Below are 14062 nucleotides of genomic sequence, written 5' to 3'. Positions count from 1 at the left end.
TCCAGTTCTTTTGAAGTGTTAAGAGCTCATAATGTAAACTTGAAAACAAAATTCAAAGCAGAATTTTTTTAAGCCTGTTTTATCTTACAGGATTATACAGCTATTACTTTCCTGCATAAAAGCCCAAAGTATCTGCACAGTGACTCAGAGCATATAAATTGCTAATCCCAGTATTACTGTGTTTCCTAAAAGCAAAAAGATGACTGTTCCCAGTGTTAACAGTTCCAAAAGAGCATCTAGCTACAGGAAATCACTTGTGGGAAGTCTACGTATGCAACAGACTGTTCCAAAATTAATCTCTGGTATACCGATATCATCGCCTTACATCAAGAATATATGCAAACCTTAGTACTTGGGTTGTACTAGCACAAGGAACTCTACTAGTACATTACTGCAGTTACACTGAGGAAAAACAATTGGTGTTATCTAGAATGCTTATACTGTAAGTACTACAGTATGACCAGCTTTAATTGATAGTACATTACATTGTCCTTTGTATCCAGAAGAACTCAACATACAGTGGTCAGTATCGCTGAGCAAAACACAACTGAGGTTTCTTTCTATCTTGGCAGTAACTGAAAAAATCCCTCTATTTCAGGTTCCAGGACTTGCTTTACAAAGTTCTGGACTACTCGCCAAAAATTCACACTAGGGAAAAGCGTAGGAGGATATTGTTTCAAGGTCCAATATCTCATGACCCATTATAACTCAAAACAAATGCTTCAAACCACTGAAAGTTAATTCCAAAGTCTAATGGTGCAAAACACCATTGGAAAGTCTCTTCGTTCACCGAAATCGCTTCATTCTATTATCCTGCATCCCTACCCAGTTATTCACTCCCACTCTTTAGAATCATGTGCCAAATCACGTTATCACACAGACAATTAGCTTCAAACATGTTGCAGATCTTTCCCTCATCAGATGCTTCAGTACAGACATACTTGGACTACTGCTTGGCTAGGTTTTCCAGCATACAAACCTATTACCATTCTGGAAATGTTGATCTGTCCCACATACATGTTTTGGTATTTTCACATGACAATTTACAGTATTTTAAAGTAAATACTTTTTTTTCCCTTCAGCAGCCCTCACTGAAAAGCCAGCTATCCAAACTACTTTAACTCAGCCCCATTAAAACTTGAGTTCTGGGTTATATCAGTAATACAAATACACAGTTAAATGTCTCTTGGTTAGAAAATTCTACAGATACATTTGCATGTTCATGTCGGGCTTTTTTTCCTCCCTGATTATCAAAGCAAAACGTTTGAACACCTCTCCTCATCTCCCTCCTCCTCACGCCCTAGTCTGCTTCATTTTCAGAGAAAACTGGCTAGTTTTCCAAACAATCCAAGGACTTCAGTCATACTCCAATTATTGAAAATTAAACCCCACATAGTCTAATAGGGCTATCAAAAAAGTGCATACATACTAATAGGATCACATTCAATTCGGATTATTCAAATTATTAACCAGGGAATACAACAATACCAGAACTTCAATATTTATAAGAACAATGCAAGTACAAAACTACAGAAATAGTAGAAAGACTCACAAGCAGGTGTAATATACAAAATTTAACTCATAAACTCAGCTATACTTCCAGTGACTGTGTTCGCAACACCTTACCCAGTACAGAGTCTTGAAGAAATAAATAGAAGTGTATACATATTAAGTAACTATGTAAGAAGCTATTAACAGAAATTTAAGACAAAACAGCATAACGTAGTGGGAAACAATCAGACAATTAACACTAGTAAGAAAACATAAATGCTGTTGGAAGAGGACACAAAATTACAGTAAATGACACCTGAAAGACTCTGCCTATAGAGACCACAGAAAAAAATACCCAAAAAATAAGACGAAGGAACAAGGAAGCACAAAGAAAGCCAATAACCAAGCAGAAATGAGATTATACGCAATTGTTAATTTGCTGTTGAGAGACAGACAATTATAGACACAGTTTAAGAGAATGATCATGATAGGATGAAGAAAATACATAACAAAAATATTACTGCTACCAAAAGCAATAACAGCAAATAAAAAAGAGTTACAGGAATCAAGATGAAAGCAACAGGTGCTGGATAAGGTTTTCAAGACTATACATGAGCAAGACAAATATGAGACTACTTTGAAGAAAGAAATGAAAAAATCAAAGGACTACATACGGAAGACTTGAACAACAGCAAAATTATAAACACTGCTGGCAAAGAAGGTTTAAGAGAAAACCAGAAACAGGCAGATCATGGAAGGAAAAATTACTTTCAGAGGTGAACTAAGACACAAAATAATACTAGCCTGAATCAAAATCGATATGAAAAAGATAAATAGACAGGAAACAAGTGCAGTAAACATGAATGAAACACTAGAAGTATATAAGGACAGAGGAAAAAAGAGGAAGAAAGTGAGAAAATAAGCTTGATTGGCTTTCTTTATTTTATTTAAGACATACGAGAGCACAATATGATGAAAATACAGAAGAAAAATCCAATAAGACAAGAAAAATCCCTTTGACTTTGCTAAGTGCTGACTGCTTGGAAGGGTTCGGTGAAGCAGAAAAACTAGTTTGGAAGAGTAAGAAACAGAGTGCTTGGATAAATAATGTATCAGTATTCAAGTCAAAAAGAAGGCAACAGTTAAAGAATCAGGAGAATTTCAGGCAAACACTCTAAAGCAGGAAAGCAACTGGTCTATTTGAGAGCAAAATGTAGCAAAACCATCACAGGAAACATATGTAAAGAAAGAGAATACTGAGTATGACTGAAAGTGAAAATGATGAAGGACGGGTCTGTAGACCAAAAAAAGTAGATAAGAGAAGTTGCAGAAACACAAAAGTGAAGATTCTTAAGTTTAAGGAAGAAGTTATGATAAATCTTGCAGGTCCTGATACTAAAAAAGTAATAGCACAGAACAATCAAACGTTTTTCACTTATGGCTATCAGTTTAACTAGAACAAAATAAATAAGCTAGAATAAAGTATTCTCTGTTTGCAGGCAGTGGAGCATCACCACATTGCAAGTTTCTAGTTTTAAGTTAGTAATACCTTTGTTCTACTTCATGTGCTCTTACACGAGGAATAAAAAAACAATATTCCAACACAAAACAGGATTAAGAACTCAACTCTGTAACACCTGATCATTGTGCAAGGACACACACTGTCCACCTGCAAATTTGCTACACATTTTCTGCTTCTAAACAGACTCCCTCTGTTCCAGCAGCCATAACTGTTCATGCTTAGGTTCCTCTTCAGATTGCCCCCGAGAACTGCATGTCTGATACTTTAATATACAACAATCTAGATAAGGAATGAACAGAGAAGATGGAGACCATAAGCAAGAACTTTTTGAAGCATCCCTATAAAGTCTTAAATTTGGCTTTTCTGAGGACTTCTATTAAGCATTTCAATATATAATAACCCTAACATAGTGCCCCTCAAATTCAACTTTAAATTTGAAAATTTCAAGTTTAAAGAAAAACATTTAAAAAGTAAAAACATCTCCTGATGTTTAGAAGATCTGTAACAGAGCTAAGAAGCACACCAAATGTTTGCATTACTCATCTCGCTCTCCTTGCAGGCACATGCCTCTTTAGTTTCAGTTCTGTTGATGCTGCTTCTAATCACACTTCTGTAAAACCCAAACAAGCTACACAGAAGACCTGTGTCTTAAGCAGAAAGCACAGGTAACCACCAACAATATAGCAAGGCTGGCAATATATAAAGCGCTATGAAAACGCTTTAGGTAAACACAGTACTTTTTCCTAACTAAACCGCTCTCCAACATCACTTTTGCAGGATTGCCTTCCCCCCAGTAGATTATTTCCCCAAAAGAAATAAAGGTAATGCATGAAGTTATTTTTCTGAAAATGTCCAAGGATGCTATAATTAGTTTTACAAATGTTAAAATCCAGCCTCCTCGGAGATCTTCTAGTCCTAATCAACATTTTTGATACTGTAATTGTAGTCTCAAATACAAATAGGCAGGTGGTTCAAGATCCCAAGTAAATGAAAGACTCCTTAAAGTTTTATTTTGTTCCAGATATGTAGAGGAACACAAGTCTGAAATGTGATTTTAAAGTAAAGAAACATCCATTTAACTCTAGTAAAGATAACACTTAAATAAGAAGAAAAATTGTAAATTATTATTCCAAGTAAAAGAAGTATTTCTCCTTATTCACTAAAGAATGCAACAGTAAGTAGATACTGCTAAGTACAGAACTATCAAAAGAACAAACTATACAGTACCCTGAAGTGACAAGACAAGACAGTTGAAGCAGGCTGTGGAATACCACAGGAAAGGGAAGCTTTTACACTGTTGAGCCTCAACAGCATACCCAGTAGTTTCAAAGCTTTCAACTAGAAAAAAAAGGCAACCATACACATGACTACACAGAATACACAGTCATATGTATATACTAATCCAGAATATTTAATCTTGCAACAGTCTTGCAACAGTCAACAGATCTAAGAGAAAAAAGTCAAGGCAGGACCTTTTGCTGTCAAATAGAGGGTAGAGGCAGTGGCTGCAAAACTACTTATGAAAGATGAATCCACCACACGTGAGGTTGTTTCCTGATCAGTTTGCTGCCTGCAAACATGTTTTCACTGAGCAGTCATTAACTTATAGCATCAGCTACAGGAGAGCAAAAACTGCAGCAAAGCCAGACAAAAGAGGAAAACTGATCATGAAATCCTCATCAGTTTTGCAGTACATTAGACTCAGCATGTAAGAAGTTTCTTGAGCTATAACAAGAACTTGAGCTAAATGTTTAGCTGAGCCTGCCAAGAGAACAGAAAGGAAAAAGAAAAGTAAGTGTGAGTGTATTTGTTTTCATCGTTCTTTAAGACAGAAGACAGGAAATATGCAGATACAAAGAGAAAGAGCTCATATAGAAAGAAAAAGCGGCCCCTAAAATGGCTGCAAAAAGGTGTAGCTAACACACAGGGTACATGAAAAAAAAGAATTTGACCCACATAACTCATCTCTTCATAAAGGAACTAACATGCTGAACTATATTTTAGTGGTTATTCTGAAATTGGCTTGCTTAACAACTAGTTTGTAAAAATATGGAAGATGCAGTAAGTTATGAGATGGGGAAAAAAGATACATAAGCATATGGAAATAACATATGAGTTTACATTCTTTCAAGATATTAAGTAAAAAAAAATAAAACTAACCAACCATAAATACTAATCACAATAATGAAAGACATAGAGAAAACAATTCCCTACAAAATAATTCACTTTCAGCTCCCTCACTCTCACTCACCCCTGGCCTTGCAGGGAAAGAGCAATCATTTTTTTATTTACGAAATATTGTTAACTGCTTTTAAGGTTGCTTAGTAGGATCTAACCTACCAAACCTAAATAACGATAAAACTTGGATGCAAAACCAGCAAGATCAATGTTATTTCCTCCTGCAAGTCTGCAAGCGTGCAGTGCATGTCTATAGCCACAACTGGTCCTTTCATTAGGGCTGGCTATACAGTTCCAAGAATACTCCTTAACAACAGTAAGCATAAACTACAAAACCCTAAGGTATCAGTGACAATTGCTGAAAGGAAAGAACATGCTCTCCATATTGTGAAAAGTAAATCTTGCAGAAAATTTACTACTACATCTTCTTTTACTAGATTTGACAAGTGAGAAAGTAACAGGAGGGTTTACTCCTTTTGAATTAAAAGCTTCTACCTGGAGAGTTAGCAAAATTTGTGCGTAACTGCAAATACCTAACATGGATCTTTTATCACTGTATCAAATCTCTTGGCATCATTCAGTCACACGTTATTACTAAGCAGTCTGTTACCAAACAAGGGTTGCCATGAACAGAATGTGGTTAAACCATACCTTCTGGTAAACTATTGAGCACACGAGGTCTTTAACAGCAGAGAGGGACAGGTCCTGAGCTTCAATGGTGACAGTCTCTCGAGTGAGACCAATCTGCAGAAGGAAGGAGATCCCATGCACAGAGCCTCGGGAGTTGGTGAGGCTCTGGGTACTGAAACTGCCATTGGAGAGTCGACTGGAGAGCCCCGACTGGGGACTTGAAGACAAAGTTGGGGTCTGTGGTGCAGCAACATGACACGTAGGTGGGGAAAACTTCTGTAAGGATGGGGGAGAAGAGTCGTTTGCTGACATCTGACTTGCTTTACTCTGTCAAGATCTCTGTAGTAGTCAAATTCTAAGAAAAATACGTTATCAGTTCTTAGTTTGAAATGCAAACAAGGATAATGTAAGTTTCCCTTTCTTAGTTCAGTAAAATGACCAGTAAAACTTAAATTTCCCTTTCATTCGTGCAAGCCAAAGAGTAAAATAATTACAGCTGCAAGTTACTTTAAATTAAAGGTTGTCTTTCTGCAGTTACAATCATCGAAAGCAGATTGCCTGTCCTTTAGCACCACATCCAGACAACAGAGGCTTACATAAAGGCCTCACAGAAACACATCAGCTCTGCTGATTTATACTTGTTCTTCATTTTTCTTAAAAAACAAAAGCTGGACAAACAGATGGAAATAGATGCTGGTAATTCATTAAAAATATCCTCATTCACCTAATTGCATAGATATCTAAAATGCAGACTCATCTTCATGAAGATAGCCTTTTAGAATGAAAAAAAGGTGTATCCTTGAGTAACAACAGAAGTCCATGTATGATGAATCTATCTGTCCTTCAGAAAGGCTTCTCTGAATTCACAGGACACAGTTAACCTGGAGATCAGTGAAGATATCTGATTTCATTTTTATAAAATATTTTAGCTCATGAAATGGAGGAGCAGAATGTCCGAAGACCGAATCACATTAAATGTAATCTCTAGCTTCACCCAGATAATCTCCAGCATTTTGAAACGTTGTACTCTGCCTGTAGGGGAAAAGATAAAGTTGTCATTTCACATGAAATGCATAGTTGCATAGCAGTGTCATAACCGCTATACTTTGAAGCAGCAGAATCACCAACTTCTTTTACTCAAATGTGTTATTTTAGTAACATTTTGTACTTATAGTTCTACTCAACTACTTTCCCACTCAAGACAAATCAGATCTAGCACTGCCCAGTATGTTACCACAACTTCTAATTAATGGTAATTTGGCAGAGCAAAGTACTTAGCAGTTAAGAGGAAAAAAATTAAAAAGGCGGGGAGAGGGGGCAGTAGACCACAGCTCTGCTCTGTAGGTCTATATTGAGAAGCTGGTGGGTAGAGAAGGAAATTTATTAAATGCATTGAAATGTAAAAAAAAACCCCATAAAGTCAAAACTCAAACTCTACATAGCATGTACTCAGGATTTTAATACTGTGATTCAAGACAACTGAAGAAAGTCTTGCATAAACTCCAACTACAGGAAGATATGCAGAGCATACAATTGAGCATTGGCTCCTTTGGAAAAAAAAAATCAAATCAATTTACACTCACATGTCTGATGAAAAAAGCAAGTTGGCTACAACCTTTTAAAATAAATAATTTCATGAGCATGGGCTCAAGAGACTTGTTACAAAATGCTATCTTACCCAATTTGATATTTCAAGCATTTCATGAGCAACTGAAATATTTGAAAAGAATAACTTTTAGATTCCCTATGCATCTTCTGCCACAGGAAGAGGTTTTCTTTCCTTCCCTTATGTGCAAAAAAATAAAATCTCTGAAAGAACATCGCTCTTGAAATGAAATTTCAGAAGAGAAATGCCACAGATTATTGCACATAGTATAAGCTGTCCTTACTAGAAATAAGGCTGAGAATTGGTAAAACAGTCAATTTAATAGACTATGCACTCCTGGTATATTTACCAGTGTTATAACTCAAAGCCCCACTGCCATTGCATTCTGAAAGGTAAATAAGGAAAGAGAGGTACACAAATTGCATTACTGGAAGGAAAAGAAGCTCTTGGTAGTGTGATAAAAATTCCTAACAAGGGCTCCATAAGAGAGAACAATTTGATAACTTCCAGATTTTCAGCACAGGTATCCAAAAACTGTTGTCTTCAAATATGCAACAGTTGCTGGACATTTAGCAACAACATACAAAAAGAAAACTTCTGCCTTAAAGAACACACTAAATGCGATACAGGTAAAAGTCAAAAACAGGAAGAGTAAGAACAGCAACACTTAAGAACCCTTCTCAAAAAAGCAGCTTCATAGTGCCTTCATCTTTGCTTGAAGATGTCTTTTGTTTTCTACATACTGCTTTTCTTTCCCTTACCTCTCAGAGACACCAGAGTGAGCAAATACAAAGCCTTAGGTGTGGATCAAAATTACAGTAATGCCTAACCAACATAACAGAGAACAGAAAAGCCTTATGATGAGAAAGAATTAATGAGTCTACTAAGCAAATTTAATTTAGATAGTGAAAACACACTGCAAAAGCTCACCTACAGCTGCCTAATTAGAACATCAATTATATTTACCAAAAGCATGATACATTTGCATTGACAAAGCCTTTTCATACCACCTGTATTTGCATATCATGGCTAGGTTTCGTGAACGAAGATTTGGGATGTATTTGCATATAAGCCTTTAAAGAAGGCTATTTTTACTACTTGGCGGGAAAGAATGGACCTTTCTAAGAAAGGAAAGCCATAGAAACTGCTCATTTTGTAGTGAGGATGGAGTTCTTCCAAACATCAAATAAAGTAAGTGCATGTTGAAATTTTCGTGCAGTCTACAACTCTGTATTTTATTTATGTAAAGGAAACCCCACACCTAAAGAGCAGAGAGGCACAAAGGCTAGGAAGGGAGCCCCTCTGTCCCCTTCCCCTGTTCCCAGCTCGCAGTCTCTTCTCGTCCAGAAGTGCTAACCCTCCCGTTCCTTGCGGGGCTGCTCCCAAACCGAGCAGCTCCCGGGCAGCTTCTCAAATTCCTGGTACTTAACCCGCTGCGAGGTGAGGCGCAGCCGTCGCGCCCCACGCCCAGCGACTCCCCCGGCTGTCCTTACCCCCGCCGGTGCCGGTTCCCATCGGGAGGGATAGCGGTTCCCCCCCCCACGGCCCGGGCGGGACCGGCGGGACGGGTCGCGCCTGCCGCGGGTCACGCAGCCCCAGCCGGGCCGGCGCTGGCACCCGCCCGTCCCAGGTTTAAATCCCCGCTGCGCGACCCGCCTCCGTCGGCACCATCTCCGGAGATGATGTGGCCTCGGCCCGTCGCCCCCACCCCGGGATACCCAGGGCGAAGCTGTTGCCGCGACGGCGCTTCCCCCGCGGGGGGAGCGGTGGGGGCTCCCCCGGGACACGGCCCCTGCCGGAGCCACCGCTCCCGCCGCCGCGGCAGGAACTTTCCGAGTCCGCCCCCGCCCTTCTCCGGCGCGGCGGCGGCAGCACCGACCCCCGCACCCCGCTCTCCCGCGCCGGCCGCCAGCGGCGACGGCGCCCGCGGCCCCGCCGCGCTCACCTGCGGCCCCGCCGTCCCGGGCCGGAGCGGCCGCTCGCGCATCTCCAGCCCCGCAGCTCCCCGTACACTCCAGCGCCGCCCGGGACGGGACGGGGCTGCGCCGCGGGGGCTGCCGGGAGCTGTAGTCCTGCGACCGCGCTCAGGCACCGTCCACCCGGCCCCGACGAACCACGAGTCCCGGCGTGCCCTGCGCGGGCTGGGGGGCTCAGTGCGCGCGGCGGCGCAGGCGCAGGGCTCCCCGAAAGAGTTTCCGTTAGTTATCCTCGCCCGTGGCGGGCGCTGCCCAGAACCGCTACAGCGGGATGGGATGGAATGGGATGGGACGGGGCGCGGTGGAACGGCACGGAGCCGGCAGCGGGGCCCTGCGCTCCGTGCTGCGGCCACCGCCCCGCTGCCGCCCTCGCCTCCCCAGCCCCCGCCGCCTCCAGCCGTGCCAAAGGCTGGGTCGGCGCCAGCTCGCGCCCTCCGGGGCTGTGCCAGTGCCGGCCGCGCGCCCAGGCAGCCCCCGCGCCCTCCCCGCGACGCCGCGGGGCGCGCCCCGCGCCCAGCCGGGGCCGCCGCAGCCCGTGTGTCCGGACACCCGCGCCGCCCCCGGTTCACCTTGCCGGGCTGGGGGCGGCGCAGCCCCGCGGGGGTGTCCCCAGGGCCGCAGGCAGGCCCTCCATCGCTGCACAGGAAATACTTGACCTAGTGTGTCACAGCATCGCGCTGGTCTTTTCCGTGGCCGCGCTGACCTGGGAGCTGGGAAGGGCTTTCAGCGTCCTCGCCGCCTCCCGGTAGCCCCTACGGACGTGCGTGCGGCTCAGCAAGAACTCAGTTCTCCAGGCCCTTTCGGACATAACTGTCGCCGTCTGCGAGTACGTTTCAGTCTCCCCTTCTAATACTCTGATACACCCAAATCCTGTCTTCCTGCTCTGCGTTAATGATGCCACTCTTGCATCAGCAGCAAATCTCTGCACGCAAGATACTTAGCAAACACAACGAGCAAAAGTACCAAATAAAACTGATCACAAGGCAAAACTGCATCTGTAACCAACCTCCAGTCCAAAAGCTCCCTGTGAAGAGACAACCTGTAATCTTCCTTCTTGAATTTGGACTCAATTTCTGTGTACAAATCTTAAGATGATATCCACTACCATAGGAAGTTGGTGAAGTTGAAATTATATACCAGACTAAAAACACTTGGAAAAGGCAAACTGTCAACAGAAATTCAAAGGCTTCTAATGCTCAGCTCAGCGAGAAACAGATGGAGAAGCAGATTAGTGCCTTGTCATTTATAGCGCTGTTTGTAACATACGTTCTCATTTCCTTCATCTTACACTCCTGAGGCCTGGCCTAAAACCTACTGAAACTGAAGGGAGTCTTTCCGCTTACTTCACCCTCTTTTGCATCAGACTTTTACACAGTGCAGCTGATACGGAGCGTAACCAGGTCTGCGCTCTGATTGGAGCCAGTTCATTTGATAAATAATTAGCCTGCAGCTTCTTGTCAAAATCTGGAAGTACCTTAAACTGAAACTGTAGCAGTTAATGGTTGATTCTGCTTCTTACTGGTTTTGAATGCCAAAAACCACCCTGGGACTTCTTAATGAAGGCTATTCCATGAATAGAGGATGTTCTTGCCAAAGCTCTGCACCAGATAACTGAGCAATCTTCGTTTCCTTTTTCCTCTAAAGTGGGACTCCCACACGCCACCACTGTAAACATAGAGCTTGCCTCCGTAAACATGATTTTTGATGTTTAACACGACACATACTCTAGTGTACTTAAAGTGCAGCAAGCTTCTCACATTCTGAGTAACAGCCCTAAAAATAGCTGTTTATGGACAATACCAGATGGATATTGGGAATTAGCACAGTCACTGGGCAACGATTATACTTCCTTGTAAAGAAGCTCAGCTTTCTACCATCCAATAGGGTTGGTGCCATTTAATTTGCTGCCCTAAGCCATAATATCTGCTTTTTCATAAATCAGAAGATGGATTAGTTAAAATCAATTTATTACAGAACACAAGAAAACATCAGCCAAAATAAACCAAACTGCTGTAAGTATTTGTGCAATGTTACTTTCTACAAATGAAGCATCCAAAACCTGTTCTGTTTGTAAAGATCTCTGTGTAAAACACATCTGAAAGCAGCTCTGCATTCAGCATCTATGTATAGAGCAGCACACACATCTGTCCATCTGCACAGCTGACTTTGTGTGACTGTGTAGCAGCACCATGACATCATTAGCCTTGTCTGCAGTAATTGACAGGGCGAGCATTCTGGTTTGTTATTTTTATGACTACCATAATTAGTGATTTCCTGTGGATTTCATCAATGTTTCTTTTTTTTCTGAGTCCACATCATTCCTTCAGATGGTTAGCTTGTTTTCACAGCTCAGCTTTCCCTGCTAAAGCTAGCTGCCCTTTAGAAATCACTCTCTCTTGCATCTACAAGATACCAGGAAACAAGGGTAACTTCTTTTGTATTTATTTGCTTTTATAAACAAAAACTGGTTTTCATTCTGTATGGACCACAAGTCTACATAGACAAACTGCATTTGGAACAACTGTTTTATAACTCTAAAAATGCATCATGTTTTTCCAGTTAGAAAATAATACCAGTAGCATTTGGATCATTGGTATCTGAAAATGGATACATAATATATTCATTTCTATTCACTTATCTGATGTTTTATTTTCATGTCATCTAACTGGGTTAAAAAAAAAGCAATGTCTTGGAAGACTTGAGTGGTGCATTTGTCTGTGAAATTCCATAAGCACATGCTGCCATTATTTTTACACTGCTTTTGACACTGATGCTGCATAGCAAATGCACCCATTCAGGATTTGCAAGATCTGCAAGAAATGCTTGCAAAAAGAGAAAAGAGGAAGTAGTATCTCTGTGGACAAAATATAAAAATGCTTTTCTTTTTCTTTTTTTTTTTTCAGGTCATTGTCTCATTTCTTCCACTTCCCCCAAAAGAGTTAGGAGTTCAGGTTTGGTTTGGATAAAATCCTGAAATGTGGATATGTCTCTGAATTACCTCATCGTCTTGGTTTGAGCCCTTAGTTGAACTTTGTCCCAAAATCCAACTCCCAACTAACCAGTGAAAAGTTTAGTATAGACTTAAAAAAGCATGGAATCAAAATTTACCTTGGTATAAACATATATTTGGAAAACAAAATACATAAACTTATATTATAAATTATATGTAATTGGCCTTTTGGAATTCACTTACCTCCACCAGTTTAAGGAATGATCTCACAGATCCTTGCATCTGCCAGATGAGTAGCTTCATTCATATCATATATATATATAATTCTACTGTACCAACTGTGAAATAAAGTTATTTGCCTAAATAAGTGTTTACAGTTAACCCACACATTTCACTAATTAAAACTTCATCTGTGAAAACATCAGCCCATAGAAACAGAATCTCTTAAACCTGAGTCACCAAGTGCAATGCTTCCACAGCCTGATGAAGGCTGTTCCAAACCCTATAGAGATCAGTGGTGGATGAGTTAACCAGGATGAACAGCAGCTCAAACCCACAGGTTGCACGTGAGCACTGGACACCTGCAGGCCCCTGTGCTTCTCTGTGAACATCAGCCCCACTACCTTTTCCCTCTGGGCTGTAAGAGCTGCCTATGGATTTCTGAGCCTGCAGTAGCTCAGGCTGCCACTGGAAATCTCAGCCTGTATATTCTAACTGCTGGATTACCACAGTTGGCAAATCAGCCATAGCTCAGGCACAAAATCACAGGATTGTAGAATGGCTTGGGTTGGAAAGGACCTTAAAGATCGACTAGTTCCAACCTCTCTGCCATGGGCAGGGACACCTCCCACTAGACCAGGCTGCTCAGAGCCCCATCCAACCTGGCCTCAAAATTACCTTGTGTTAGGTGGATTCAAGACAAACAAACAAACAAACCACCTAAACAAACCACACTCACTCTGCTCTCCCTGCCATGGGTCTGCCAGTTGAAAAAGGCAAGCATCACAACCACATTTGCAATGGTGGAAGGTGCAAGAGTTGCTCTTCTGGAGAAAACTGGTGAGCATTAAATCCGCGGCATTTGGCAGTGCATTTCTCCAGAGTTAATAGCCAAGGTAATGACGGAGCACGTGGCCTCAGCTTCCAAGAGGTGGTTTGGCCTGAAATGCTGATATGTTGGAGAGTCAGCAGAAGGAAAAGCTTTTGAGAGCGCTACCTCCACCGTCTGTCTGTCGGGACTTCAGTAGATGGCACTGTCACACCAACTGGGGCACAGGAAGAGACAGTGTACACATTATTCTGTCACAGATTGTGTATGCTCTTCTTCAAATAAACTCCCTTCTTTTTTTTTCCCCCTCTAGATGACATCTGATTACCTTTATTTGATTTTCCGGGGTAATAAACCAACTATTTTAAGTGTATAAAATAGAACAGATGACCACTGAGCAATCTGTTGACACCTTTTCAATAAGGTGGTATGGAATAGGACTAAACAACATTTTTCCCTTATAAATCCCTAGAAAAAACAAAACTTCCATCAACTTTGATTTTTTTAAACTTTGTGTATTATTTTTCAAAATAGTTACATAATTCTATTTTCAGCTGTGAATTGTTCTGGTTTCTGTTACATTTTAATGGATTTTTTTTCCCCTCAGTCTTCTTTATAGCATTAGGCAAAGAACTTTCAGGGGTAGTTATGGGGAGGAGGA

General features: G+C 41.5%; 1 protein-coding gene across 1 annotated transcript in view; it reads right to left on the bottom strand.

The window, feature by feature from the left end:
* PRKD3 (protein kinase D3) overlaps positions 1 to 9465 on the bottom strand; it is a 43627-nt gene extending 34162 nt beyond the window's left edge. The window contains exons 1-2 of the mRNA XM_027681596.1: positions 9373 to 9465; positions 5843 to 6853 (exon numbers count right to left, since the gene is read on the bottom strand). Coding sequence (XP_027537397.1) covers positions 5843 to 6133 — 291 coding nt within the window. The 5' untranslated portion in view covers positions 6134 to 6853; positions 9373 to 9465. The remainder of the gene's footprint in view (positions 1 to 5842; positions 6854 to 9372) is intronic.
* Positions 9466 to 14062: the final 4597 nt, after the last annotated feature.

Source organism: Neopelma chrysocephalum, unplaced genomic scaffold (assembly GCF_003984885.1).
Source record: "Neopelma chrysocephalum unplaced genomic scaffold, ASM398488v2 Primary Assembly neopelma1_61, whole genome shotgun sequence".
NCBI classification, from domain to species: Eukaryota; Metazoa; Chordata; class Aves; order Passeriformes; family Pipridae; genus Neopelma; species Neopelma chrysocephalum.
This window is presented reverse-complemented; position numbering and strand designations above follow the sequence as displayed.